The following is a 24453-nucleotide window of genomic DNA, read 5'->3' as shown; positions in this document are numbered from 1 at the left end:
ACTAATGTTCGATAGAATATACTACCGGATAGCCACAACAGCGAGATACCACGTTCTACATCCCAAACTTCGAACCTACTTCCTCTGAATGGCTCCGAGTGATAGTATTGCCTTACAGCAGAAGACTGGCTTATGATATTACAGAAGCTGTTACTGTAGTCGTGGCCGACGGTGTCGAGGTGTTTCGTCGGTTTGCGATCAGAGACCTCTAGATCGGACTTATTCGGGCGAGCAAGCGAGCAAGGGACTGTACAAAAGCACTGCTAGATAATTGCACAATTTACAGGTATGCAACCAGACTGAAGCTTGACTTTGACTCTGCCAACTCCCTAACACATCCAGACCAAATTATGGCAGGAACAATAAGAATTACTAAGTCTATTATAACAATGAGGCGAAGCGTTGTGCATCGTCTGAACGGCCACGTGCCGCATACCCCCATAAAACCCCCCGTCGACACGATAAAAGATGAAAGGTCGCTACTCGGACCCGCGAACGCGGATTACCAGCTTCCCCAATCCTCCCCGACCGCTGTAAACAGTCCCACAAGCCTTTCTCACGGCTTCAATGTCTTGCAAGTCGACGACTGATCCCACCACTGTTTTGAGTCTCCCGTCTTCGACATATCGCGTGAGTTCATCCAAGTCCTTACCAGACGATACGAGAAACATGTAGGAATACTCCGTCTTGTAACGGCGTGCTCTGACCTTTCGAACCTGATCAGCGAGATTGAGTCCCATCCGAAAGGCGAACGGAATAGTGGGTTTGTGAGGCAGGTCCATGAGAGGTGAAGCCTGTAGCTGATTTCCAGAAGGTAGAGTAGAGACTGATACAATACGGCTTGATCCTGGCCGCATCAGACACAATAGCTCCATAGAAAGGCCAACGGTGTCAAAGAGAAAGTCGATTGTCCCATGTTCAATCACATCCCTGGGGTCGGAATTCGTATAGTCGATAACTATAGACGTTTTAGAGAATGATGAAGAGATGGCAATGGACTGTAGGCTCTTACCCTGATCGATAGTGTTTTCACCCAGGAGTTCTTTTAATTTCGGGATTTTCGCAGTCGAGACTGTAGTGATGACCTTACCCGCATGGAATACATGCTTGGCAAGTTGACATGCAAACAAGCCCGTACCGCTCACTATATTTCATTAGCCCATTTAGCAGTCTATGAGACTGATAGGGTGTCGAACATCCGGCAGGCACAAAGACAGTTTTTCCGGCAAGGCCGCCACGGTATAGCCGAAAAGCTTGGAGGGAAGTCATCGCTGCTAATGGAATTGAGGCTGCTTCTTCAAAAAACAGCGACGGCGGCTTAAGACCGATATGTTCCTCAGAGCATCTGATAATTTCACTGCATGATCCTGTATTTCGCTTTCAGTAAGTTGAGCATAGAAGATCGAGTACCAAACACTTACCCCGGGAAACTTCAGGGAGTCTAATATACACAGCGTCTCCGACCTTGAACTTTTTCACGGCTCGCCCAGTTTCTTGAACAACGCCGGCACAATCATAACCAATTTTGTAGGGAAAACTGACTGTATTAGCACCATCTTGATTGATGGCAAAGGCTTATACTCACGGGTCTTTCACAGCAAGTTTCAAAGCGCCATCGGCTCTCTTGACGTCAATAGGATTGATGCTAGCGGCGTATACCTTGACTATCACATCCTTTGAGTTGACTAGAGTTGGGGTGGGCAATTTTGAGACCTGATACTCGGATGGTTTCGAGTAGGATGATATATTTAGGGACAACATTTCCATATTGAGTATGAGTGGAGGTGTAACAGTAAATGACAGAAGGAAAGGGGATGAAATAATGGCACTTTAAACTGCGTACTGAGTGTACAAATAGTGCGCAAGGAAGAAGGCGACCTAGGCAATACATGATTATATGTTCCTTTTGAACGGTTCTCAGGAAGATTCACGACGGAGCGACAAATCGTTCCGAATGACATGGAAAGGCTATTCCCATGTCCAGTCGTCATTACGAGAGTTGGAAAAGGGTCCAAGTGGACTCGCAAGAATGCCTCAATGCGGTTAAGCCCACTGCGGTACCAAGGTGATGTACCCGCATGCCTACTGGACCCGCACACTATGAGATATCCGAAGTATGGTTCCCGTCGCTCACATAATGCGTGTCTGCCAGTGGCGAAGCTGATTTATAATGTCAGAGGTATAGTCTAAATTCGAAAGTCACAATCCCGTATATGGTCCTGTCTGGTAGATTCTACAACTGCACAGGCCAGGCCATGTTTTTTTCCTTGGGGTTGCTTATGCTGTAGTAATCGTCTATGTCGTCGGGAGTATTTTCCTGGATCCACCCTGCCTTCATTTCTTCTCCAGGACTAATGAACATCGAAAGGGAAAAAAAAAGAAAGAAAGACAAAATTAAAAGTTACTATGGAATTCTTTTTTTGAAATGCGTTCATTGTATACCCTCGCGAGCTAGCCAATGGTAGCTTCATATGCCAATGTAGAATGTTATCGATGTTCTCCTTGATAGAGCCAGCATTTTCAAGAAGCTAGATTGGCACATGAAAAAGACGCTATCCCAAAGTATCACATACCAAAGCCATTGAACTTAGGATTTAATAAAGTCCAGCAGGTCTTGATTGACTTCATCAACATTAATATTGTGAATGGCATGAGATCCGCCTTTGTAGATCTTCAGTTTTCCTTGAGGAAGAAGTTTTGCTGACTTCAGCCCCGCTGCCTCAATGGGAACCACCTGATCGTCGTCCCCATGTAGAACTAGTACTGGTATATTGATTCTCTTCAGATCTTCCGAGAAGTCCGTTTCAGAAAAATCCTTGATCGAGTCATACGCGGACTTGAAGCTGGTGTTCATCCCCTGCTGCCACCAGCTACGAATCTGTCCTTCGCTTTTCTTTGCTCCAGGTCGGTTGAAACCGAAGAATGGTCCGCTGGGAACATCCAAAAAGAACTGCGCGCGGTCTTGACGCATGGCCTGCCGGAAAGAATCGAAAACCGACTTATCTGTTCCTTCTGGGTTGCCGCTACTCTTCACCATCAGAGGGGGTACGGCGCCGATCAAAACAGCCTTTTTGAAGCGCTTAGTGCCGTGTTTTCCAAGATAATGGGTGACCTCTCCTCCTCCATGAGAATGTCCAACCATGACCGCATCATGCACCTTGAGATGCCCGAAAAGCTCCTCTAAGTCGTCGACAAAGGTGTCCATGTTGTTTCCGTCCCAGGTCTGAGTTGATAGTCCATGGCCACGGCGATCATGCGCAATAACCCTGTACCCATGTTCACCGAGGTACATCATTTGTTGTTCCCAGTTGTCACTGCTCAAGGGCCAGCCGTGAGAGAAGGTTACGATTGGTCCTCTGGGATTTCCCCAATCCTTGTAGAAGAGTTCTGCTCCATCACGAAGCTTCAGGTGCGGCATGTTTGTGAGAAAGTAATGGGAGTAATAATAGGCAATTTGGACAGACTTTCAATGTCTGAATCTATCTGACTCTTATGAATTGACACGCTGGATTGTATGTGTGCAAATTCGCAGCTTTATAAAATCAGCTGCCCAGCTATACTGGCCTAGGAATTTGTGAGCTGTAACTTCCTCCCGTACGTCGTCATGACGTTACTAGGCTATTGTGGCTTCCCAATGTCACACTCACTGTAATGCGCTCCATGGTACACCAAGTCTCAAGGTGTCTAGTCTTCACTTGCCGAACTGCGAAAGCTTATTTAGTGGGCCTGTTGAGGATCCAGCCGTTCTTTCCGCCAAGACAGAGTTGCCTAGAACGTTAGCCCATGTACAGGTACTAGCCTTCTTCCTGTTTCTATGCCATGACAAATGAATATCCGGTACCAGAAAGTCCCTTCATATGTGCCGCCGGCATGATGTTGCTCCGTTGTCGTGCTTATCGGAACTATCAAACTCAGTTCCATAATCCTATCGGGCCTCGGTAGTATTTGCTTGATTTTACCCATCGTCCGCCTCAGTGTTCCTCACATGCCAGCTTTATCATCGCAAGCCCACCCACAACCGACCTCCGAGATGGTCATAGAGGGGCGAGGAGGGATCCCAGGGCATATATTAACCCTGCAACCACCTACATCAACCAGCGCCGAGTATTGAAATCATCAGATCCTGGTCCAGCGTTCGACCTACCGGTAACATCATGTCTTCGACATCAGACCGCTTTTCAGCAGTATCAGAAAAATTCACCACAACGTATGTGAATCCAACATCCCTTTTTCCGAAGCAGTAATGACTCCTATCTGAGGGTAGACGCTCGGCATCACAAACTGTTCAGGTCGAATTCGGAGGTCAGAAGGTCGATATACCCAAAGGAGGTTACTATGACCGCTACCGTATGAACCCGAACCTCGATGAGGTAGCCCAGGACCCGAATGTCGGACACGATATTTCATTCTTGCGGAAAATCCCTAAGAAACTGGTTGATTCGAGGGTCGGTCAAGTATATGCACCTAATTTCTACTATCGCACTAGCAGCGTTCAGCTCGTCATGCTCGCGCCTCTTGACCACTTGAAGTCTAAGCTTCCGTCGCCTTTGGAGCCCATCACAGCATTGCCTGGTTACGGTTTAGTTGCATTGACATTTTATTCGTATCTGGTCTGCGATAATGATCCTTACAACGAGGTCTCGATCGCCATTATCATTCGACAACCGGGTAGCACGAGTTACAGTTCCACACAACTTCTCAGCTCTATATGGAACCGAACATTCTACGGCTATGTCTTGGCTCTTCCAGTCGATACCGAGATTGCTCGGGTGAGGGGAATATATGGATATCAACTCCCTAAGTGGATGGCCAATATTAACCTAAACATGGACAATCACAACATCAAGGCCGACATTAGCGCGACCAACGGAACACTAGATCTGTCACTGGATGTACCCCTTCCAGCTTTGAGGACCATTCCGTCAGAATCACGAATTGGGACTAATAACGCGGTCAACAAGATTGACGGGAAATGGTACCAGGTGGCTGTTCAGACGAACCCCCTTTTGGCGACACAGTGTCTTTTCCCTACCAATGTCAAGCTCGCTCGGAACGAAGGTCCGTTAAGTCAACTCCTCAACGAGCTGGGCGTCTCGACCATTGTGCGGATGGATGTTATTAAGGATGCGCAGATGGTCTTGAATATGCCCACTCCCTTGAAGGTTTTTAACAGGGTTGGATCATTAGCTTAGCAGCAAAGTTTTGTCGAAGGATTAAATATTTTAGATATCATTCTTATTTACCGAGCTAAACAATATATTTCAAAGGGTTCAAAAATCACTAGCCTCCATATGGTTTGGTTCAAGTGCAGATTGATTGGTACGTTGAGAGCCTCACAACAGAATCGACCGGAAGAGTATCGTTCTAAAGCATATATTAATACCGACCAGGCCACCTGGAAGCACATATGACATGCCCCCTGCTACTACCCCTGGGATGTGCTACAAGCCAGGTAATAAAGACTCGTTGCAAAGGCCTTCCTGCAACTCTACGACGTCCTATCTACTAGAACCAGGTCCCATTCTCGCTAGGGAAAACATGATAAACCACTGCAATTTTCCAAGAATCTACCTACTGATTGTCCTCAGATCTGCTTGCACCTGCTGATTTGCGTACGTGAAGAAAATCAGCGAGTTAGTGTGTGGATTACCACCCCCGCATTTCACTGCAACCTACTACTATTATTGTGGAATTCGACACGGAGCATGTTCAAGAGATCTGCCAGATGTGTTGCCCCTTCAAGATGGTTGGTGTGCTCCGTCGCTCCTCCGCCGCCACAAACAGCCCCCGCCAATCAAAGCCCTGGAGTAGATTGATCGGGACTATTTGGAGTAGGTTGCATACAACTAGCACGCCAGTGCGCGAGCGGGGTTAACTGTTTGCTTGTCTGTCCAGACTTGGAAGCAATCTTCAGGAGATCTGGGGTAGCCAAGGTCAACCGGTTTGACCAGCAATCTCATGACATCAGGATCAGTACTTCCTCCAATGCTTCAGTGAGTGATTGTTGTTTGAATATGTTTGAATACATTATGCACATAGGTTCGGTCGACTACATTTCCGTTTCTTGCCATAATAGAGACATTTATGGATGGGTATCATCTCTTGCAGGCCAAAGCGGAGTTCCAGCCCAGTCCGACCAGAAGACTGTGCAGGGACGTATGACCTCTCCTGCGGTCAGCCACAAGCGCAGCGTCCCTGAAGACAGGACACTTTGAATATGATCCCGAGGTTGACATGTGAGGAATGCGGTACAACAATAGCAGGGTCAAGAGCGGTTGCACCGATTGCGGCCCTGTGGCCGAAAGTGTGACATCGTGGGTTGGATTAGCGACACAAGCATCCGTGGCTATTTTGTATTAGTGGTGCATCACCCCCGCGTTGAAAGGAGCGTGAGGGACAGCAAAACCACTTCCTGGAGCTATATAAAGGCCCACATTGCCTGACATTGTGACACGACATCAACAAGTTCACTCAAGTCATCACCCATCCGTCTTACCATCTCTCTCCATCATGATTTGCAATTCCTTCCTCGTCGTCGCCTTGGGTCTTGGTCTTGTCCAAGCAGGTCCTATTGCTAAACGCGATGCTGCGACCGTACTGTCGGATCTTGAGACTATTGGAACAGACGTTACTACCCTCAAGACGGACGTAACCAACTGGACCGGAGACCTTCTGGCAGCTCTAGGCATTTTGTCCGATTACAACACTGTCAAAAGTGCTTTGGAGACAGCCATCACTGATACCGAGGCTGCTTCTGCATTCACCACTTCGGAGAGTTTCAGTATCACATCTGAAGTAACCTCTCTAGCCACAATTATCATCGCAACCTTGGATGAGCTTATCTCGAAGGTATGTTCCATAAAGTCGGCCAGGTTTCTGTGATTTGTTGTTGCAGGACTAATGTGCACTTGTAGGAGTCAACTGCGGCATCTGCGGGAGTCACTTCCACTTTGCTCTCCTCCCTGGAGACGCTTAAGACCGACACGGACGGGCTGGGGGCGGACCTGGAGGCGAAGGCCACCACGACGGATGCCTCGACAATCGCCTCGACTCTGGCCTCGATTGACGCTGCTTTCTCCAGTGCAATTGCCGCCTATGAGTGAACTCCCGCGGCACACAGTTGTAAGGAATGGCAAGGGTGTTGGGAGCTAGTGCATTGCATGAAACTACCGCTTTCTCTGCCATATCCCAACTGCTCAGGATGAGAATTGTAAGCAGTGCATGTTTTAGTGACAAATTGTCATTGAATGGAAGAAGCTTCGCACTTCGGCGCAAATTGCAGACGATGGATTCGTTATAAGCTTAAGCCCAAAACATTATATGTAGTGCGTAGTCGAACTGTAAGTCTGGTTGAATGATAGACAAGAGATTCTTCGTGTCGTCGTAGCCTTTGTATCAATCATAAAACTGTCAACAGGGATTGAAGTGACTAATAAATGACGCTAGATCAGTGAATTTTGAATGGACGGGTGAATTATACTAGTAGTATAATATTTGCCTGGGCGGATTTCAGACCTACCAGCGCGGGTCTTGATCATCCAGTGATGCGGAAGAAAATGCTGAGATACCCCGAGAGAAACTTCTGTCTCATTTTGAACATTTTGGTATTCGATAAAAGCGAATCAATAGCCACTGAAACTACTAAGACGATAAGATATATATGCATCCCTCGACCGTGCCAACACAATACTATCATTGCACTGTAGTAATATTGTAAGATTCTAGTACTCCGCATACGATTTTCTAAGGATTTAAATAAGGGGGCAGTTTCCCACTTGCTATAGAATGAGTGGGTCATTATCAAAGCCGTGTGATTAAATCGAAGATAATATAGCACGAAGTCCGATGACGGTACACTATACGAGGTCACATGATATCGGCTTTCGAAGGTCGGGTGGGCCCACACCTTCGGCTCTCGATTCCAACTCCGTTGCGACAGCAAGTTCGGGAGCCCGACGAAATCAAAGCACCATTTGGGTGGGCAGGCTACCGCAGACACGGGATATTACTATTGCTATCTTTGTATTTCGCTCTTCGGAAAAGGAGATCCCGATTTCAGAGATGTCTCGTTACCGAACAATGATTAGTGATACAATATATTCAGAGGAGGATCGTTGGCGCCGCGATACCTCAACCATCATGACAAGCCTTTTTATTTATGTGTTCAAAGTCCGCTGAACACCCTCGGCTATCTTCTCTCCAGACTTGTTGCATCTTTTACATCGATCAGCATGCTTACAGCACCTGGTCCTGAGGGGCCTGGCAATGAGGAAAAAGAACACCATGATTCCACCAGCACGCTGTCCGGACACGAGCAAGAAGAGCTCAGGAAAATAGCGTCTCGACAATCAGCAGCATCAACTGCAGCAGGTAAAAGCTTGAAGCAGGACTTTGCATCGCTCATAGACCCCACGAGTCCTCACTTCGACTTATCCCAATGGATGCTTCATCAAGTGCAACAATTCGAAGGGGACAGCAGCGCACGGAAAACGGGAGTTGTATTCAAAGATGTTACTGTGCAGGGAAGCGGATCCGAGATTCAAACTCAAAACACAGTTCTATCCTCAGTCTATGCTCCTATCCTTGGGGGTACGTTCAGTCGTGGCCCTAAAACCGCCAAGACTATATTACACGATGTTCATGGACACGTCGAGCAGGGCGAGATGCTTCTCGTGCTCGGCCGGCCAGGAGCTGGATGCTCTACCATGTTGAAGACCATTTCAGCGGAGACGAACGGACTCGACCTGTCGTCAAATTCAGTCATTTCTTACAATGGCATACCACAGCCCTTGATGAAGAAAAATTTTAAGGGCGAGCTTCTCTATAACCAGGAAGTTGAGAAACGTAAGAGTCCTCAAATTGATCATTCAGAAATAAGACTAATTCAGACAGATTTCCCCCATCTAACGGTCGGCGAAACACTCAACTTCGCAGCAGCAGCACGTACCCCTCGACTTCTCCCGAATGAAATGTCGAGAAAGGAATACATCAAGCATATGAGGGACGTTGTGATGGCAGTCTTCGGTCTGTCACATACCGTCAACACAAAAGTTGGTTCTGATTTTGTCCGGGGCGTCAGTGGAGGTGAGAGAAAGCGAGTATCTATCGCAGAAATGGCTTTGGCTGGCTCGCCACTCTGTTGTTGGGATAATGCTACACGCGGCCTTGATTCTGCGTCGTCTTTGGACTTCGTCAAGGCGCTAAAGACGAGCTCGAGGATCTTTGGTACTACTCATGTTGCGACGCTCTATCAACCCTCGCAAGCCGTATACAATTGCTTTGACAAGGTTATGGTCCTCTACCAAGGGCATGAGATATACTTTGGCCCTACCACGGACGCGAAGCAGTATTTCGAAGATATGGGCTGGTATTGTCCTGCTAGACAAACGACCGCAGACTTTCTGACGAGTATAACCAACCCAAGTGAGCGGCAAGCACGGGAAGGGTATGAAGCGAAGGTCCCGCGGACTCCCGAGGAGTTTGGAGTGCATTGGAGGAGCAGCGCGAGCTACAAGCGACTGGGTCATGACATCTCAAGCTACGAGGCGAAATTTGGTGCTGACTGTGGCGCCACCGAAGCATTCAAGCAAAATCATGCCAAACGTCAGGCTCGGTACGCACGGTCAAGCTCTCCGTATTTGATCGATATCCCGACACAGATTGGGATATGTGCTTCCCGGTTTTACCAACGTGTCTGGAATGACATTCCTTCCACATTGACTTTGATGATTGGTCAGGTCGTTTTTTCCATCATCATTGGGTCTCTGTTCTATGGAGGCGCGTTCGGAACTGAGGATTTCACTCTGAAGATGTCGGCATTGTTCTTTGCCATTCTGCTTAACTCGCTTTTGACCGTCACCGAGATTCAAAATCTCTATGCACAGCGGCCGATCGTCGAAAAACAGGCTTCGTATGCATTTTATCACCCTTTCACGGAGGCTTTAGCGGGAGTTTGTGCCGATATCCCTATAAAGGTCGGATGCAGCCTTATATTCAACATCGTGTTCTACTTCATGTGCGGGTTTCGATACGAGGCTGGTCCATTCTTTAATTTCTATCTGTTTGTCACCATGGCTCTGCTTTGTATGAGTCAGATCTTTCGCTCCCTGGCTGCGGCGACTAAGGCGATCCCTCAGGCACTCGCTGCTGCCGGAGTCATCCTACTCGCCACTGTTATCTATACTGGCTACCTGCTTCCCCTACCCAGCATGCACCCTTGGTTCAAGTGGATCTCTTACATCAATCCACTAAGATATGCATTTGAAGCGCTGGCTGTAAACGAATTCCATGGACGTGACTTCCCCTGTTCGGACCTGGTACCACTCTACCCCGGGTTGACTAACGGATCAGGCACCTACTTTATATGTGCTGCAAAGGGTGCGGTAGCCGGAGAGCTATATGTAAACGGAGACAACTTTCTCTCCGTGAGCTACGGGTACGAATACAGCCACCTTTGGAGGAATTTCGGTATCCTCTGCGCTTTCATCATTGCTTTTCTCGCCTTGTATCTGTTACTCACTGAGATGAACTCACAATCTTCATCCACTGCGGAGAGTCTTGTCTTCCAACATGGTCGCATTCCCGTTGCCTTGGAGAAATCTGCAAAAGACCCGAAGGCCGCCAATATCAGCGCAAGCCAAGGACAAGAGGCGGCAGGCGAAGAGGTAATGCCACCGCATCAGGACACATTTATGTGGCGTGAAGTCTGCTATGATATTAAGATCAAAAAGGAGGATCGCCGCTTGTTGGATAAAGTCAGTGGATGGGTGGAGCCTGGCACCCTGACTGCATTGATGGGTGTCTCGGGGGCCGGAAAAACAACACTACTGAACGTCCTCGCCCAACGTACTTCAACAGGAGTCATCACAGGCGATATGCTAGTAAACGGCTCTCCTCTCTCTGCTAGCTTCCAGCGCAGCACAGGCTATGTTCAGCAACAGGACTTACATCTTCATACTGCGACCGTTCGTGAGTCTTTAAGGTTTTCGGCACTGCTGCGTCAACCCAAATCAGTCCCCGTCCAGGAAAAATACGACTTTGTCGAAAAAGGTATTTCCATATTCTTTCAAGTGCTCTAGAAATTTACTAAAGTAGTTCTAGTCATCACCATGCTCGGAATGGAAGAATTCGCAGAAGCAGTGGTAGGCTTTCCGGGCGAAGGGTTGAATGTCGAGCAACGGAAGCTTCTGACCATTGGCGTTGAGCTTGCCGCAAAGCCCGCTTTACTCATCTTCCTCGATGAGCCAACCTCCGGCTTGGATAGCCAGTCGTCATGGACTATTATCGCGCTTTTGCGTCGGCTCGCATCTAGTGGACAGGCTATTCTTTGTACGATTCATCAGCCATCAGCTATGCTGTTCCAGCAGTTTGATCGGTTATTGTTCCTGGCTAAAGGCGGTCGTACCGTTTACTTTGGTGATATCGGACCAAATTCACGTACAATGCTGGATTACTTCGAGACGAAAGGTGCCAGGAGATGCGACGACTCAGAGAATCCAGCCGAGTATATTCTCGACATTGCGGGTGCAGGAGTGAATGGCAAAGCCGAACAGGATTGGCCGACTGTGTGGAAGGAGAGTTCTGAATATACCCAAATGATGAGTGCTCTGGAGAAAAAGTGCTCGGCCGTGGGATACACGAATAATACCGACAACCAAGGTGAATCAGAAGGAACTCAAGACGCCTTTGCGATGCCTTTCAGGGACCAATTCGCTGCTGTCCTTCGCCGGATTTTCCAGCAGTACTGGCGGTCTCCCGAATACATCTATGGCAAGCTGGCCTTGGGCATCCTGTCAGCCCGTAAGTTACTCTTGCCCTTGAGGCTCCATGGACCTTCGGCTAACCATCGTTTCATAGTCTTCGTAGGCTTCTCGTTTTACATCCCCGGTACCTCCCAACAAGGCTTACAGTCGTCCATTTTCTCTGTTTTTATGATCACAGCAATCTTCACCGCACTGGTTCAGCAGATCATGCCTCAGTTTATTTTCCAGCGAGACCTTTATGAGGTCCGAGAACAACCGTCGAAGACCTACCACTGGGCAGCCTTCCTAGGCGCCAATCTAATAGCAGAGGTCCCTTACCAAATGTTCGTCGCTATCCTGGTCTATGCAAGCTTTGTATACCCCGTCTACGGCATAGCAGACTCCCAGCGCCAGGGGATCATGCTCCTTCTGATCATCCAGTTCTTCATCTACGGGTCCACCTTTGCGCACGCCGTGGTTGCTGTTCTGCCTGATGCCGAGACAGCTGGTCTCATTGCCACCATGCTGTTTAACATGACACTTGTCTTCAACGGTATTCTTGTTCCTCGCGTCGCGCTTCCTGGATTCTGGGATTTCATGTATCGCATCTCACCAATGACTTACCTCGTGAATGCCATCATTGCCTCAGGTGTGAGCGGTCGTGCGGTCAACTGTTCCGAGAAGGAACTGAGTGTCTTCAGCGTTGCCCCTGGGTTTGATACTTGCGGGCAATACTTGGAAGCCTACCTCGAAGCGGCCGGTACTGCCGCAGGTAAGCTTCTCAACCCGGAGAGCACAGACCAATGCAAGTATTGTACCCTTCAAACCGCTGATCAGTTCCTGGCGAGTCGGGATATATACTATGACCAGCGATGGCGTAACTTTGGGCTCCTTTGGGCATACATTGCTTTCAATGCTGCATTTGCTTTTGCTATCTACTATCTTTGTCGGGTGAGGTCGTGGAAGAGCAAGGCCTGAACGGTATTTTGTTTTTCGTGAACAATGGTTTTAGAAGTTGATATTTGGTCACATTCGGTGAGGATATAATTGAGCAAACATTTGTCTTGCATATAGTAACATTTTAATTCATTACATTTATTTCTTGTTCTTATGTTCGTTCGCTCGCTAGTATACAAGCCAGAGGTACTCTATCATCTGATGAGATATATGGTTCTGGCTACTACTAAATACGATGACTCAAATACGGATTCAAAGGCCATGTTTTATTAGTGGGGTATAAATGACGAGGGGCCGAGGCAGGAGGTTCCTGTGACTAGGAGGAGCACCTAGAATCAGCCTTCGAATTTGCCAAGCTAGCAGCACAGATAATACTGCTCGTATTGCATACAATGATGCATTGAGAGAGTTGTTCCGCGTTGGCTTGATCCCGACATGTCTGAGTGTCCTCGGGGCTGCGGCCCTCGAGTGGAGCAGCGTGAAGAAGCCGGCAGAGAAAGTCTCTGCAGAGAATGAAGACACAGATTCAAAGATCGTCAATAAAGACACCCTTTAAAAAAAACCTTGTATATCAATGAATGGGCCGACTGGGCACTGGTTGCCAACATCGACATCTCTTCGGTTGGATATAGCCTTGAGTTATTGTGCTGTGGAAGAATAGACAGGTTGTATCATGCGACCGCCGCTTCCTGCATCTTTGACCCTACATAGTTGTTGCGCTTCTAAAGGCGCTTATACTGGACTACCAAAACCTATTGCCTCCTTCAATCCCAGTTTTCGTGAGTACAGATGATATATATTCGGTCGCTGTGCCAGGAACCAGCGGCAGACCACCCCGCAACCCCTGACGACTACACCCCAACAATAAAGTTAAACTTCTTACAACCTGTACACATTCATCGGAATTGACATCATGATTACTAGGGGTGAAGTACGAGATTCATCGCATCCGTCCGATATTCCGCGCCGCGGTACGTCAACATTCATGATGTCATCATTGGAAGACAGGGGACACCAATGCAACGCTGCTAACCCTATCAACAAAGACTTCAACCCGTATTATTATCCTACCATTTTTCTGTAAAGGACTCCTAATTGAGCACGCTGGTGGGGAAGATATTTCTGCGACACTATGACAGGGGTCGCAAAATGGCTATACGTGGCTGTGACGACGTATTTCCACAGATTGAGGCCGGTTAGCCATGACTATCCTGTGTTGGTCACAAGGGATAACGGTACGAATGGGAGTGTGTCGTCGCCTATCACGTTGACTGTTCAGGAGTCGGGTGGGAATCAGTCTAGTTCGCTGCTTTATGGGGTTATGTTTGAGGTAGGTTCCGAGGGAGGCATAATGAATATATTAGTAACATTCGCCTAGGAAATGGACCATTCAGGTACTACCCAAATAGCTACCTCACCTGGTGGAATGCTGCTAAGTATATACAGGTGATGGTGGCATTCACGGGCAACTGCTCCAGAACAACGGCTTCCAGGGAGATAATCCTGGCTTAACCGCATACAAGGCCATCGGGGATGTCGACCTCATGCAGGACATGATCAATCCAGTCAGCAGTGCCATCACCTCTTCTTTACAGGTATCTGCAGATTTCGAAGCAGATGGATTTGTAGGATTTGCTAATACAGGGTACAATGGTATACCTGTGATGAACGCCACGTACTCGTGCCAGTTCTGGATGATGGGTGATTACTCGGGTACGATTATGCTACAGCTTGCTGGATCAACAAATGATACTATATATGCTTCGCATAATATTACCGTGAAGAGCTCATGGGGAAAATTCACGCATTATCAAACCTCTTTCAATTCCAGCGCATCTCTTGATGGTGACAATGAGTGGCGCCTGTTGTTCAACGGGTCAAAGATGGCTGGCGGAACGCTGAATTTTGGTTTGGTGCAGCTATTTCCGCCTACGTATAAGTCGAGGTATGTTACGTTGTAAATGATCAATGTCCTACTAATAGATAGCAGGTCAAACGGGCTACGGAACGATGTTGCGATGTTCTTAGAGAAAATACGTCCGTCTTTTCTCCGATTCCCGGGTGGCAATAATTTGTGAGTAACATCCCCATGATGAAAATACTCTAACAAGCGGACAGGGAAGGACTGCAGATCGATAGCCGATGGCAGTGGAACCTAACTATCGGGCCCGTCGTTGATCGTCCCGGGAGAGAGGGTAGGCCCCAGCACCGACACCACGGATGACAACACTAATCAATGTATAGGCGACTGGTTCTACCCCAATACCGACGCGCTCGGTAAGCCTTTTGCATCTCTCACCCCCACGAGCGTGTACTAAGGAATAAAGGCCTGGACGAATATCTCTGGTGGTGCGAAGACATGAACATGGAACCCATCCTCGCCGTCTGGGACGGCAAATCATACGGGGGCATTGTATCCGGCCACGAACTCCAGCTGTACATCGACGACATCATGAACGAGCTCGAGGTAAGCCTCCCATAAATCACCACTACCCTTCCAGGCTGACAATCAAGTACCTCCTCGGATCCTCCAACTCCACCTACGGAAGCATGCGAGCACAGAACGGGCGCAGCAAACCCTGGTCAATCAACTACATCGAGATCGGTAACGAAGACGACTTCACCGGCGGATGCGACACATACCCAGACCGCTTCTACCAAATCTACAATGCCATCAGTAACAAGTACCCGAACATCACCCTCATCGCATCAAACATCGACTTCCTCTGTCTCCCGATCGACCCCCCACCCGGCCTCATATACGACTACCACTACTATCGCAAACCAGACGACCTCGTCGCCATGTTCGACTATTGGGATAACCAGCCACGCACACAGCCAATTATGGTAGGTGAATACGGGTGTCGAGATACCGACGCGGCAGACGGCATCTTCTGGTCCTCTATGCAATGCAGCTGCAGTGAAGCGGCGCATATGATTGGGTTGGAGAGGAACTCCGATGTGGTGAAATTGGCGGCGTATGCGCCGCTGTTGCAGCATTTCGGGTATACGCAGTGGTCGGTGAGGCTGCCCCTTTCAGTCCAAATATTGTTGTATGTAAGTCGCCTTCGCTGACAAGGATCAAGCCAACGCTCTTCGGCTTCGACTCCAGTCCCGACTCTCTGACTCCGTCGACGTCATACTATGTTCAACGGATGTTCTCTACAAATCGAGGGGATACGATTCTTCCTGTGAATACAACTGCCACGTTTGGACCCCTGTATTGGGTTGCGTCGAGGACGAATAGTACGTATTTTGTCAAGTTGGCTAATTACGGCCCCGAGAATCAGAGTGTTCGGGTGAAGGTGCCTCATACAAAAACCGGGCATGTGGAGATGCTGTATGGGTCGCAGAATGCGACAAACTTCGTACATAATATTACTGTGCAGCCGACGATGAAGAATGTGACTAGTTTGAGGGGAACGTATTCGGTGGATATGCCGCCGTGGGGAGTTGCTGTGTTGTCGGTGTCGTGAGGGTGATACTGCTGTATGGAAGGAGGTATCTACGATTTATGTTCTACTTTTAAGTGCAGCAGAGCTTGACCCAGATGCAGAACGAAGTATTAATCTGAATTAAAAAGTGATCTTCGTCTAAAGTATATACTACATACAAATGGCTTCCTCAACGTCCCCGTTCATCTCCAACCTCCTGATGACGTAAAGCTAACAAATCACCAGTGACTTGTCAGTTTAGTAAATGGGAACCTTGAAGGCGGGGAATTCGTAGTAGAAAGTGTCAGCACCATGGGTGTCAGTCTCACACTCCCACTTGCTGTTCTTCCAGACGGGACGCTTGGGGAACTGGCACAGGGACTGGACCTCGCCATCGTACTTGCCAGCATCGACGGTAGCGTTAAGACCGGTAGGCTGGACACCACCCTCAACCCACTTGATCATGGTTTCCATGTTATCCTCGGGGAAGGGACCGTTGGGCTGGAGAGTGTTACGACCACAGTGAGCAGCACCGGGGACCAGGTACAGCTGGTACCATTCCTTCATCTTCTCCATAGCCTGGGAGGTTCCGAGCTTGGGGTACATGATGCTCATGACGGATTGCCAGTAGTGAACGGAGGAAGCAGTGGGGACACTGGGGTCGCTCTCGCCGTGGTAGTGGATGATCTTACCGCCGGTGGACTGGAAGGTGGTCAGGTCAGGGAGGGTAGTCTGCAGAGTATCCATGTAGAGGACCATGGCCTTGTTCATCCAGTCAACCAGGGTGTCGTAGGTCACATTGCTGAGAGTCTCGAGGTTGCTGAGTTCGACCAATTCGATGAAGCGGGTGACGAATTCACCACCAGTAGAGGGAATATCGACACCCCAGGTACCGGTGCTGTTGTCGTAGGAGGTCTCGCCATCCGAGAACTCAGATCCGATGCGGTAGGACAGGTAGGCGCGCTCACCAGCAGAGTTGAACAGACCGTCATAGATAGCCTGAGCAACGGCCACACCCTTGGCGGTGACGTTGCCGTTCTGAACCGGGGTGTAGGAAGTGGAGGTGCCATCGCTGCGCTTGTCGAAGTTGAAACCGAGGGAGGTACTGACTTCAGCAGCACAGTGGTAGGGCTCCCCGATAATAGAGGTCAAGTTGAACTCAAGCTGGCAGAGATCAGAACGGGAGATGACACCGTCCTTACGGCCGTCGAGGGGATCGCAAGCAGCGATGGTGGCGTTAACGATCTTCTCCAACTCGCAGGTGGGAGGGTAGTAATCAAGAGTCTGCTCGACCACACTGGAGAACAGGTGGTTGACCTGCTGCTGGCCGTAACGGAAGGCAGGGGCACCGATGATAGCACCATCGTACTGGTCACCGTAGCGCTGGATCTGGCTCATACCCTGACGGCCACCGTCGGAGCAACCCTCGTAGTAGGTATAGACCTTGGCGTCGTCATCCAAGCCGTAGAAGCTGCGAGTGAGAGGCTTTCCAATGGTAGTCATCTCACCCAGTGCCTGGTAAGCGAACATGAAGATCGGATCCCAGTTGATGGTGCCATTTCCGGAGAGGTTAACCTCGTCGACGGTGGTGCCGTCTAAAGCACCGTAGCCGCCAGAAGTGGCACCTGAGACAGCGCCGTACTCGAGACCACCTGTGGAGGAGGTGCTCAAGGAGTATCCGAAGCCACCAGCCACGTAAAAGCGGTTCTTGAAGTCAGCGGGGCTAGGGAAGCCGTAGTTCAGGACGATCTCGTTGGTGGTACCGGTGTGGACGTAAGAGACGGACACGGCACAGTACTCGGTCGAGTCCGAAGTGGTGGTGTTGACGCTGACGGAGGAGGGGATCATGTCAATACCGAGCAGAGTGCCATTGGCAGGGAGAATCGACTGGACATGAGAGACGGTACAGAGGGAGGCAAGAGAAGAGGTGGTGGCAGCGCGGGCCGATGCTGCCAGAGCAACAGTCGCCGCGGCGGCGCGCGAGTATTGACGCATCGTCAGAAAAGAAGGAAGACCAAAGGATTGGAGTCCGCAGACGTTTCGAAGAGAGAATGAATGGCAGTGGGATAGAAAGAGAGAGGGTGAAGGAGAAGCTTGGTGGAAAAACGATCAGCGGGTGGCAATGCGAGGCTATTTAACTCAAAATCCTCAAAGCTGGACCATCACCCCTGGGCCAACGTACGTCACACCATATGGTTCATGGTTTGAAGATGTCCTTACTCCTTCTTTTTTTGTTCTCCGTCCGGCATCGCTAGTGGATTCATGGTCCTCGACAGGAGGATCGGGTCCACGGTATTTGAGAGCAGCCTGGAGGCCTGGGCGGATCTCCTGACCGATCCTCACCTTCCCGTGTGAGAAGCTTAGTCCAGTTAAACACAAGCAGGGTTTGAGACCGTACCCTAGTGTTCCACTACACAACAGGGACCCTTACTCCAAGGATACGTACGTAAGTCACCGAGATTAGGCTATGAGCCTTGGTTCTCGAAGCAGGCAGACAGATTCTGTGGACAGGGCTGGGGTCTTGAAATTTGTGAATCGTGAGCATGTTTCTGGCCTAGACTTGTTTTACCAAATTTTCACAGTACTGCTCTTTCTGTACCTCTCTCCCATAGTCACTTCTTCCCACCCCCTAGCCGTATATACTACTCTCTATCTCTCGGACGTCTCTTTTGGATACCGCATGAGTTCTGTTGAGCTTCGGATTATATTCCCTGGCTAAGGGCTGCGGCTCATTGAGGCTAATCTAGCATGTTAGAAAGCGGGAGGCGATGCGTACGACGCAAGGGGTTTGCCGCACATGCTAGATGCATGATCAGCGGACAGTGATTGGTGAGCCTGGGGGTCTCTGAGGAACCCCGGAATAAGATTTAGCAGCAAGGTTACGTGTTGCCATTATCGAAGCCTCCTAGTTGGATTTTAGTGGGTTTCATGGTGGTGCCAAGAGGGATGCAGAACAGTCGAACCGAACCTGGGGCACTCAACACACTGAGATAAGATTTGGGATTTTCGCGGGCTCCGAGGGTGCAGGGATAGACTATCTGACCATGTCATTTGGGTATTACCTCCGATGGCAAATGATGGCAAAACAAAAAAAAAATTTCATGTTTCTCTTATGCACTACGTGGTTTGGTCTAGCCAAATCATCAAAGACCATTAACCAGCACATTGGCAAAATTGAAGCCTGTTTGCAGATTTCACTCAGGAGAACAGAAAATTTGTGATCCCCCGAGCATTGGTCTTAGGGCCGAAGGCCAAGCCAAGGTTGCTACCCGATCGGGTATAACGTGCCGACAAGGCGATGGGACTCTTCCTGCTTCTGCCGTCAGGGCCATCAGATGCCATTCGTCACATTCCCTCATGCCCCGATAATAGGTACCTGCAGGAGTTTTTGTAGTATTAGATAGTAGGTAATGAAAATGACGATCTGGATGGGCGCTCGTCGTGTTGCACGAGCTCCATGAACAGGGCCAAATTTTACACGGGAGATAGTCGCCCGCCTTCCCAGTAATTCTAGTATCTACATACACACCATGATACCCATCAGTGTCCTTGTGGCATAGTGGCATGATAACAGTCGCCATGCAGGACGCTCCATTTCTGCCGAGAGACTGGACGTCGAAAGATGAAGAGGAACTCATCCGGGTGAAGCCGACATTCCAGCGCAACAACATTTTCAGCATGACGGCCACGATTGATTAATCTTTATTTTTTTTTGATCAAACGTAAATTTAGACGCAGTTTGAAGGATTAAAGTTGACGTTTCCCACCCCCCAAAAGCGGACACCGCTGGTCAAATGCCCTAGATTCTTATCTCTGGGTGGATAAAGACTTTTACATGCGATCCACAGTAAATTTTTCCCTCCCCATGATAATTCACAACCCCATCAGTTGGCCCACATGGCCATGCAAGAAGTGCATCGTAATTCAGCCATGATTATCTGCCTCATGGGGCTATGCTATCTGTGTAGATGAAGCTTCGTCAGCAGTCCTTGATGCCCCAGGTTGGGCGTTTCCACCATGCACCGTTGGTTCCGGAGGCGTCCGCAACTGCAGAGCGCCATTTTGGCTCTTCCCCGGCCTTCATGGCCGTCCGTTCCGTGCGACATTGCAGTATGCTTACTGTATAATATACAACTATACTAAGTAAGAAGCAAAGACATCAGTTATAAATATTTTGATACAGGAAGCCCTGTTTCAGGGGGAAGTATCTCAACAACCACACAAACGGCTATTCAACCGGCTACTTAAACAGCCACTCCCTTGGCTACTAAAACGGCTACTTGTAACTTGAACAGATATACGAATGGCTATGTAAATACATTTTAGAATAGTTTCTTCATTGATCTTCAAAACAATCTTTCTAATAACCTCACACATATTTGATTCAGTACTTGAAAGTCTAGAAATAGACCTGGATATTCTACAACGCTCAGATAAATTCTTTGTTTGTTTTTACGTTTCCCTTTACTCTTTTGACTATTTCACCGGCCATAATTCCTTAATACAATATCATTCCCTAACAGCTGCCATTGCCAGCCGTACTTACGGGTTCATCGTTATGCAGTTACTAATAAGGCGCAGATCGTTGTAGGTATGTAGCCGAGTACACGATGGCCTGAGACAATTATACACTCTATTATAATCCCAATACTCATTTGCTCAATGCAATACCAGAATAGACAAGTCACAAATTATACCTTTCTGGGAATAACCTAACACCCCCTCGACAACGAGCACCAATAATCAATCCAATAAGTGCCAGCGTAGAATGGACAGAAAGAAGTAAAAGAAAAGACAAGGGATTGACACAACCAAGTACGTCTTGTATCAACGCAACCATGGAACTACTTGACCAGCCACACGTGTAATCTAGTCCATCCTTATTTATCCGAGGAATAGAAACTATTAGTCAATTCCCCGAACATTTTCCCGCATTACCCCAGGATGAATTACACTATCGAAAGCCTGTTTACTTTCCAGTTTCTCCATCTCTCACCCGCACTTTGCCGAACGAAGATGCTCCACCCACTCCATTCTATCTATTCATACTCAACCTGAATACGAATCAACTGCATTCCTACTTCGCCGCTGTTTCCTTCATGATCGTGGATGAGTAATCTTTAACACTGCATAATGGTCTCACTTTATTCTTGTTTACGGCCGATGAGCTGGCTGCCTTTGGCACGTCTCTCTCCAAAGCAGAGATTACACTCACCTCCACTCCTTTGGTTTGGATCTTATTCTTCTTCAGCCATACTAGTCTTGGCGTATTTAAAAATAACTTAGATTACTAATCCCTACATCTAACCCACCATAAGCAAACTAGTTACTAGACCACCCCCTCCCCCCGGTCAACAATATGCGACTCCCCCAACGCAGCCTTCAACACCAAAACCAACTCATCAATCGACGCCAGAAACTTCAAATACGAGCTAATAGCAACGCAATACCGTCTGTAACTCTCATCCCGCACCAATGTCTTACTCAGCTCAGCCGTCCGATGATGCTGACTCCATGTCTCATAGCACCGCTTAACCAACGGCGTGGGCAGCCGTTCCGGCAGTGCGGCACCCGCCTTCAGTGCCTGTTCGATGACACCTAGCACGGCCATGACGTCTCCGACAGTGTAGTCATGCATGAACCCCACTCTTTCCATTAGTCGTTCTTGTAACTCCAAAGGAAGTGTGGTGGATAGGACGAGAAGGCGACCCAAGGCTTGGTTCATGTCTTCGAGGAGGGATTGTGTCCGGGAGAGGGTTTTGCGGTTGAAGGGGCCGAAGCTCATTTCGAAGCGGAGGAGACCTATCGGTGCTTTGAGTGAGAGGAGGGTTTCGGCCATCTCGAGAGTGAGTTTCTCCGCTACAGTGGCGATCGGGTGGTCTGGGTCGGTTCGTGCCCAGTGCGATAGGACTAAAGCGTAGTGATCGGATATTGTTCGTACAGAGTTGGACATGGTCTGGCAGATGTGCCGGGTGGCTGATGGGGGTCGGGGGAAGAGTTGCACGACGGTGGCGGCGACGAAGCCTAGGAGAACGGTGACGAGCCGTTTCCAGAATGCTTCGTAGCCGCGTCCTGGCAGGCCGTATTGTTGGATGTGGCCGTCGTCGTAGCTGAAGCCGACGACTAGGACGAATGTGGCGCCGCTCATGATGGCGGCCATGGCTAGGGTTGGTGGGAGGAAGATCCGCCACCACATAAGTATGATGGTCATTGCTGCGGTGATTGCTCCAAGTCCGTATGCGTTGCCTGGTCCGTGTCCGGAGCCGATGTACCATGCGACCATGCCTAGAACTCCACCGATTATGGTGCCGACGAGGCGGGATACTAGTGAAAGTGTGAAGTCGGACATGTAGACTAGGAGGGTGGTTTGTGCGGTGATGACCCCCCAGATGCCTTTCTGTCGGTAGAAGAACCCGGCGGTGTGGGGAAGGGAGGAGGGGATCGAAGTTGCGATGGTCACCACCACCATGCGGAGAGCGTACATGCCGCCTGGGTTGAATAACCAGTGGTATAACGATATAATGATCCGTATGGTGCGAGTGCGCTGTGGTGTGCCATATCCCCGGCTGATCCTCAGTCGACGATCCGCTTCCCGAGTTCGTTTCTCGAGGGCTTCCGGGTCCGTTGCAGTGTTTCCTGGAGCCGCTGACATTGGAGTGGGAACACTGCCAGTCCCGACCCAAGTCAAGGCATACTGTAACCGAGAGGGGATCCAAAGTCTGGGTTTTGGGCGATTTTCCAATAGCCACAAGATGTGTCCGATGAGGTTCTGGGTTGCTTCGGCCATCGTTAAAATGCGCTCCTCAATGACCATGCCGATGATGATGCCTCGTAAAATATGCACACCGCCCACGTCACCAGCGTTGAAATCACCCTGGTCATCAAAGATCTCTGCGTGACTGGTAATCAGTGCTTCGGTTGTTGCGGTGATACTGGATGCGCGGATTCCACGAAGCGTCTCCAACACGTCTTTCACTCGCGAAGTCTGCTGGTCCATCTGTGACTGTGAGGGTGCTCGGACCCATCGCCGATTGTTGACAATGTTGATAGTCTCAATGCTAATATCTATTGCATGCGACATTGCTTGTAGAAGCGGCTGAGTGGAGTGCTTGAGTGCCTCAAGGGTACGTGCACGGATGGCTGTTTCCTCTGCATCCTGAAAGGCGTGAATCAGGTCATTACTCTGCTGGATCTGATGGTGGCCAATAGCCTGGTTCTTCTTTTCTCGCGAGCCGTTGTTGGGTAGACCCGCGTCGTGTTGTGCAAGCTTGGCTTTATTCTCCTCCTCGTGTATCCGTGCGATGTGGAAGTTCAGCAAAGACAGCGAGGCGACCAGTGTTTTGCGTAAAGCCCGCTGTAGAGTCTTCAAGTCATCGGCACCCCAATGACCCCGAGACAAGTCGAGAGGAAGAAAAGCCAACAGTGGCTCGAGGGCCTTGAGCGCACCGATGCCTTTACTCTTTGTATCGACCAGTTGCTGCAGACTCAATTCTTCACCACTTAAACGGGCTTCAGTACACTTCAGCGGCACCTGACCCAAGCGAAGCAGCTGCTCCATCTTCGTTAAAACTGCATAAGAAGTGGACTGCGGAAAGAAAAGGAGACAACAAGCCGTTCCCAGGCCGATGCCTATAGCACCAGGCTCGATCAAGACCGTGGGCAACAGGGCTGTGAACGAGGGCAAAGTCGGTCCAAATAGCAGAAACAGGTCAGTAACAATGATGCTGAATACCTGGGCCAGAGCAAATTTATTATTCGCAACCCGTAGACGAGACATGGCATAGATGAACACGCACGCCATGACATAAACGACAACAGTCACACGAGCATCGAGCATGAATCCATCGTGGATCAGCTGCTGCGTGACGGTCGTAGCACTCTGTCCAGTCTGACTAGCCTGTGTTACCACTTCTTGCTGCAATTGCTGAAGACGAGCCTGAGTTTGGGAGGAAGGGCGCGCAGCCAAGGCTGCCTTCATTGTGAGGAGACCCCAAGCCCAACCCAGGCACATCCCAGCGAGAAGCGTCAACGAGGCAAGCAGGTATACGAACAGAATTCCTGCTGGAGGGACAATATATAGTACCAGGGCGCCGAAGAACGTGGCGATGCCGATGCTCTGTAGGGCAGGCCCGATGAAGATCAACAATGTTGCAACCCATGCTGCAGTCCAACAGCGAAATAGGACCTTTAGATCACGTAAATTGAAATGATCCAACCAGGCTGGTAACGCCCATCGAGTCCGTTCTGCCATACCGGCAGTTGGGGCTTGATTTGAGAATTCTCCCCGAGGGGTCATCTTTGGAGAGCCATCGTGTCTGAGA

The 24453-nt window shown here is 49.3% G+C and overlaps 8 protein-coding genes across 8 annotated transcripts; 4 read left to right on the top strand and 4 right to left on the bottom strand.

Moving 5' to 3' along the window:
* Positions 1-479: 479 nt before the first annotated feature.
* On the bottom strand, positions 480-1801 carry BO87DRAFT_410169 (NADP-dependent oxidoreductase; the record flags this gene model as incomplete). The annotated part of the gene is made up of 5 exons (XM_025626301.1): positions 1586-1801; positions 1422-1537; positions 1197-1367; positions 1013-1144; positions 480-958 (listed from the first exon to the last, which is right to left on the bottom strand). Exons 1-5 carry the CDS (start codon positions 1765-1767, stop codon positions 480-482), a joined length of 1080 nt encoding a protein of 359 aa, XP_025475392.1. The 5' UTR covers positions 1768-1801.
* Positions 1802-2500: 699 nt separating this feature from the next.
* BO87DRAFT_380217 (alpha/beta fold hydrolase) lies at positions 2501-3478 on the bottom strand. Its single transcript, XM_025624252.1, has one exon. It carries the CDS (start codon positions 3416-3418, stop codon positions 2588-2590), a length of 831 nt encoding a protein of 276 aa, XP_025475391.1. The 5' UTR covers positions 3419-3478; the 3' UTR covers positions 2501-2587.
* Positions 3479-3862: 384 nt separating this feature from the next.
* Positions 3863-6162, top strand: BO87DRAFT_419325 (uncharacterized protein; the record flags this gene model as incomplete). The annotated part of the gene is made up of 7 exons (XM_025626942.1): positions 3863-4207; positions 4265-5162; positions 5285-5319; positions 5391-5452; positions 5589-5612; positions 5896-5993; positions 6040-6162. Exons 1-7 carry the CDS (start codon positions 4155-4157, stop codon positions 6160-6162), a joined length of 1293 nt encoding a protein of 430 aa, XP_025475390.1. The 5' UTR covers positions 3863-4154.
* A 156-nt stretch (positions 6163-6318) lies between these two features.
* Positions 6319-7272, top strand: BO87DRAFT_446889 (cell wall mannoprotein 1 family protein). The gene is made up of 2 exons (XM_025628252.1): positions 6319-6849; positions 6915-7272. The coding sequence occupies exons 1-2, from the start codon at positions 6511-6513 to the stop codon at positions 7101-7103; spliced, it is 528 nt and encodes a 175-aa protein (XP_025475389.1). The 5' UTR covers positions 6319-6510; the 3' UTR covers positions 7104-7272.
* A 753-nt stretch (positions 7273-8025) lies between these two features.
* On the top strand, positions 8026-12793 carry BO87DRAFT_462687 (ABC-transporter). The gene is made up of 4 exons (XM_025629188.1): positions 8026-8844; positions 8893-11049; positions 11101-11799; positions 11857-12793. The coding sequence occupies exons 1-4, from the start codon at positions 8232-8234 to the stop codon at positions 12717-12719; spliced, it is 4332 nt and encodes a 1443-aa protein (XP_025475388.1). The 5' UTR covers positions 8026-8231; the 3' UTR covers positions 12720-12793.
* A 1037-nt stretch (positions 12794-13830) lies between these two features.
* Positions 13831-16174, top strand: BO87DRAFT_446882 (alpha-L-arabinofuranosidase; the record flags this gene model as incomplete). The annotated part of the gene is made up of 9 exons (XM_025628251.1): positions 13831-14028; positions 14077-14092; positions 14145-14643; positions 14689-14772; positions 14817-14893; positions 14943-14975; positions 15026-15165; positions 15213-15719; positions 15785-16174. The coding sequence occupies 9 exons, from the start codon at positions 13831-13833 to the stop codon at positions 16172-16174; spliced, it is 1944 nt and encodes a 647-aa protein (XP_025475387.1).
* Positions 16175-16289: 115 nt separating this feature from the next.
* On the bottom strand, positions 16290-18373 carry BO87DRAFT_380214 (tannase and feruloyl esterase). The gene has a single exon (XM_025624251.1). It carries the CDS (start codon positions 18125-18127, stop codon positions 16391-16393), a length of 1737 nt encoding a protein of 578 aa, XP_025475386.1. The 5' UTR covers positions 18128-18373; the 3' UTR covers positions 16290-16390.
* Positions 18374-21461: 3088 nt separating this feature from the next.
* Positions 21462-24444, bottom strand: BO87DRAFT_419322 (uncharacterized protein; the record flags this gene model as incomplete). The annotated part of the gene is made up of 1 exon (XM_025626941.1): positions 21462-24444. The coding sequence occupies exon 1, from the start codon at positions 24426-24428 to the stop codon at positions 21462-21464; it is 2967 nt and encodes a 988-aa protein (XP_025475385.1). The 5' UTR covers positions 24429-24444.
* Between the last annotated feature and the right edge of the window lie 9 nt (positions 24445-24453).

Source organism: Aspergillus neoniger (genome assembly GCF_003184625.1).
Source record: "Aspergillus neoniger CBS 115656 unplaced genomic scaffold BO87scaffold_42, whole genome shotgun sequence".
NCBI classification, from domain to species: domain Eukaryota; kingdom Fungi; phylum Ascomycota; class Eurotiomycetes; order Eurotiales; family Aspergillaceae; genus Aspergillus; species Aspergillus neoniger.
This window is presented reverse-complemented; position numbering and strand designations above follow the sequence as displayed.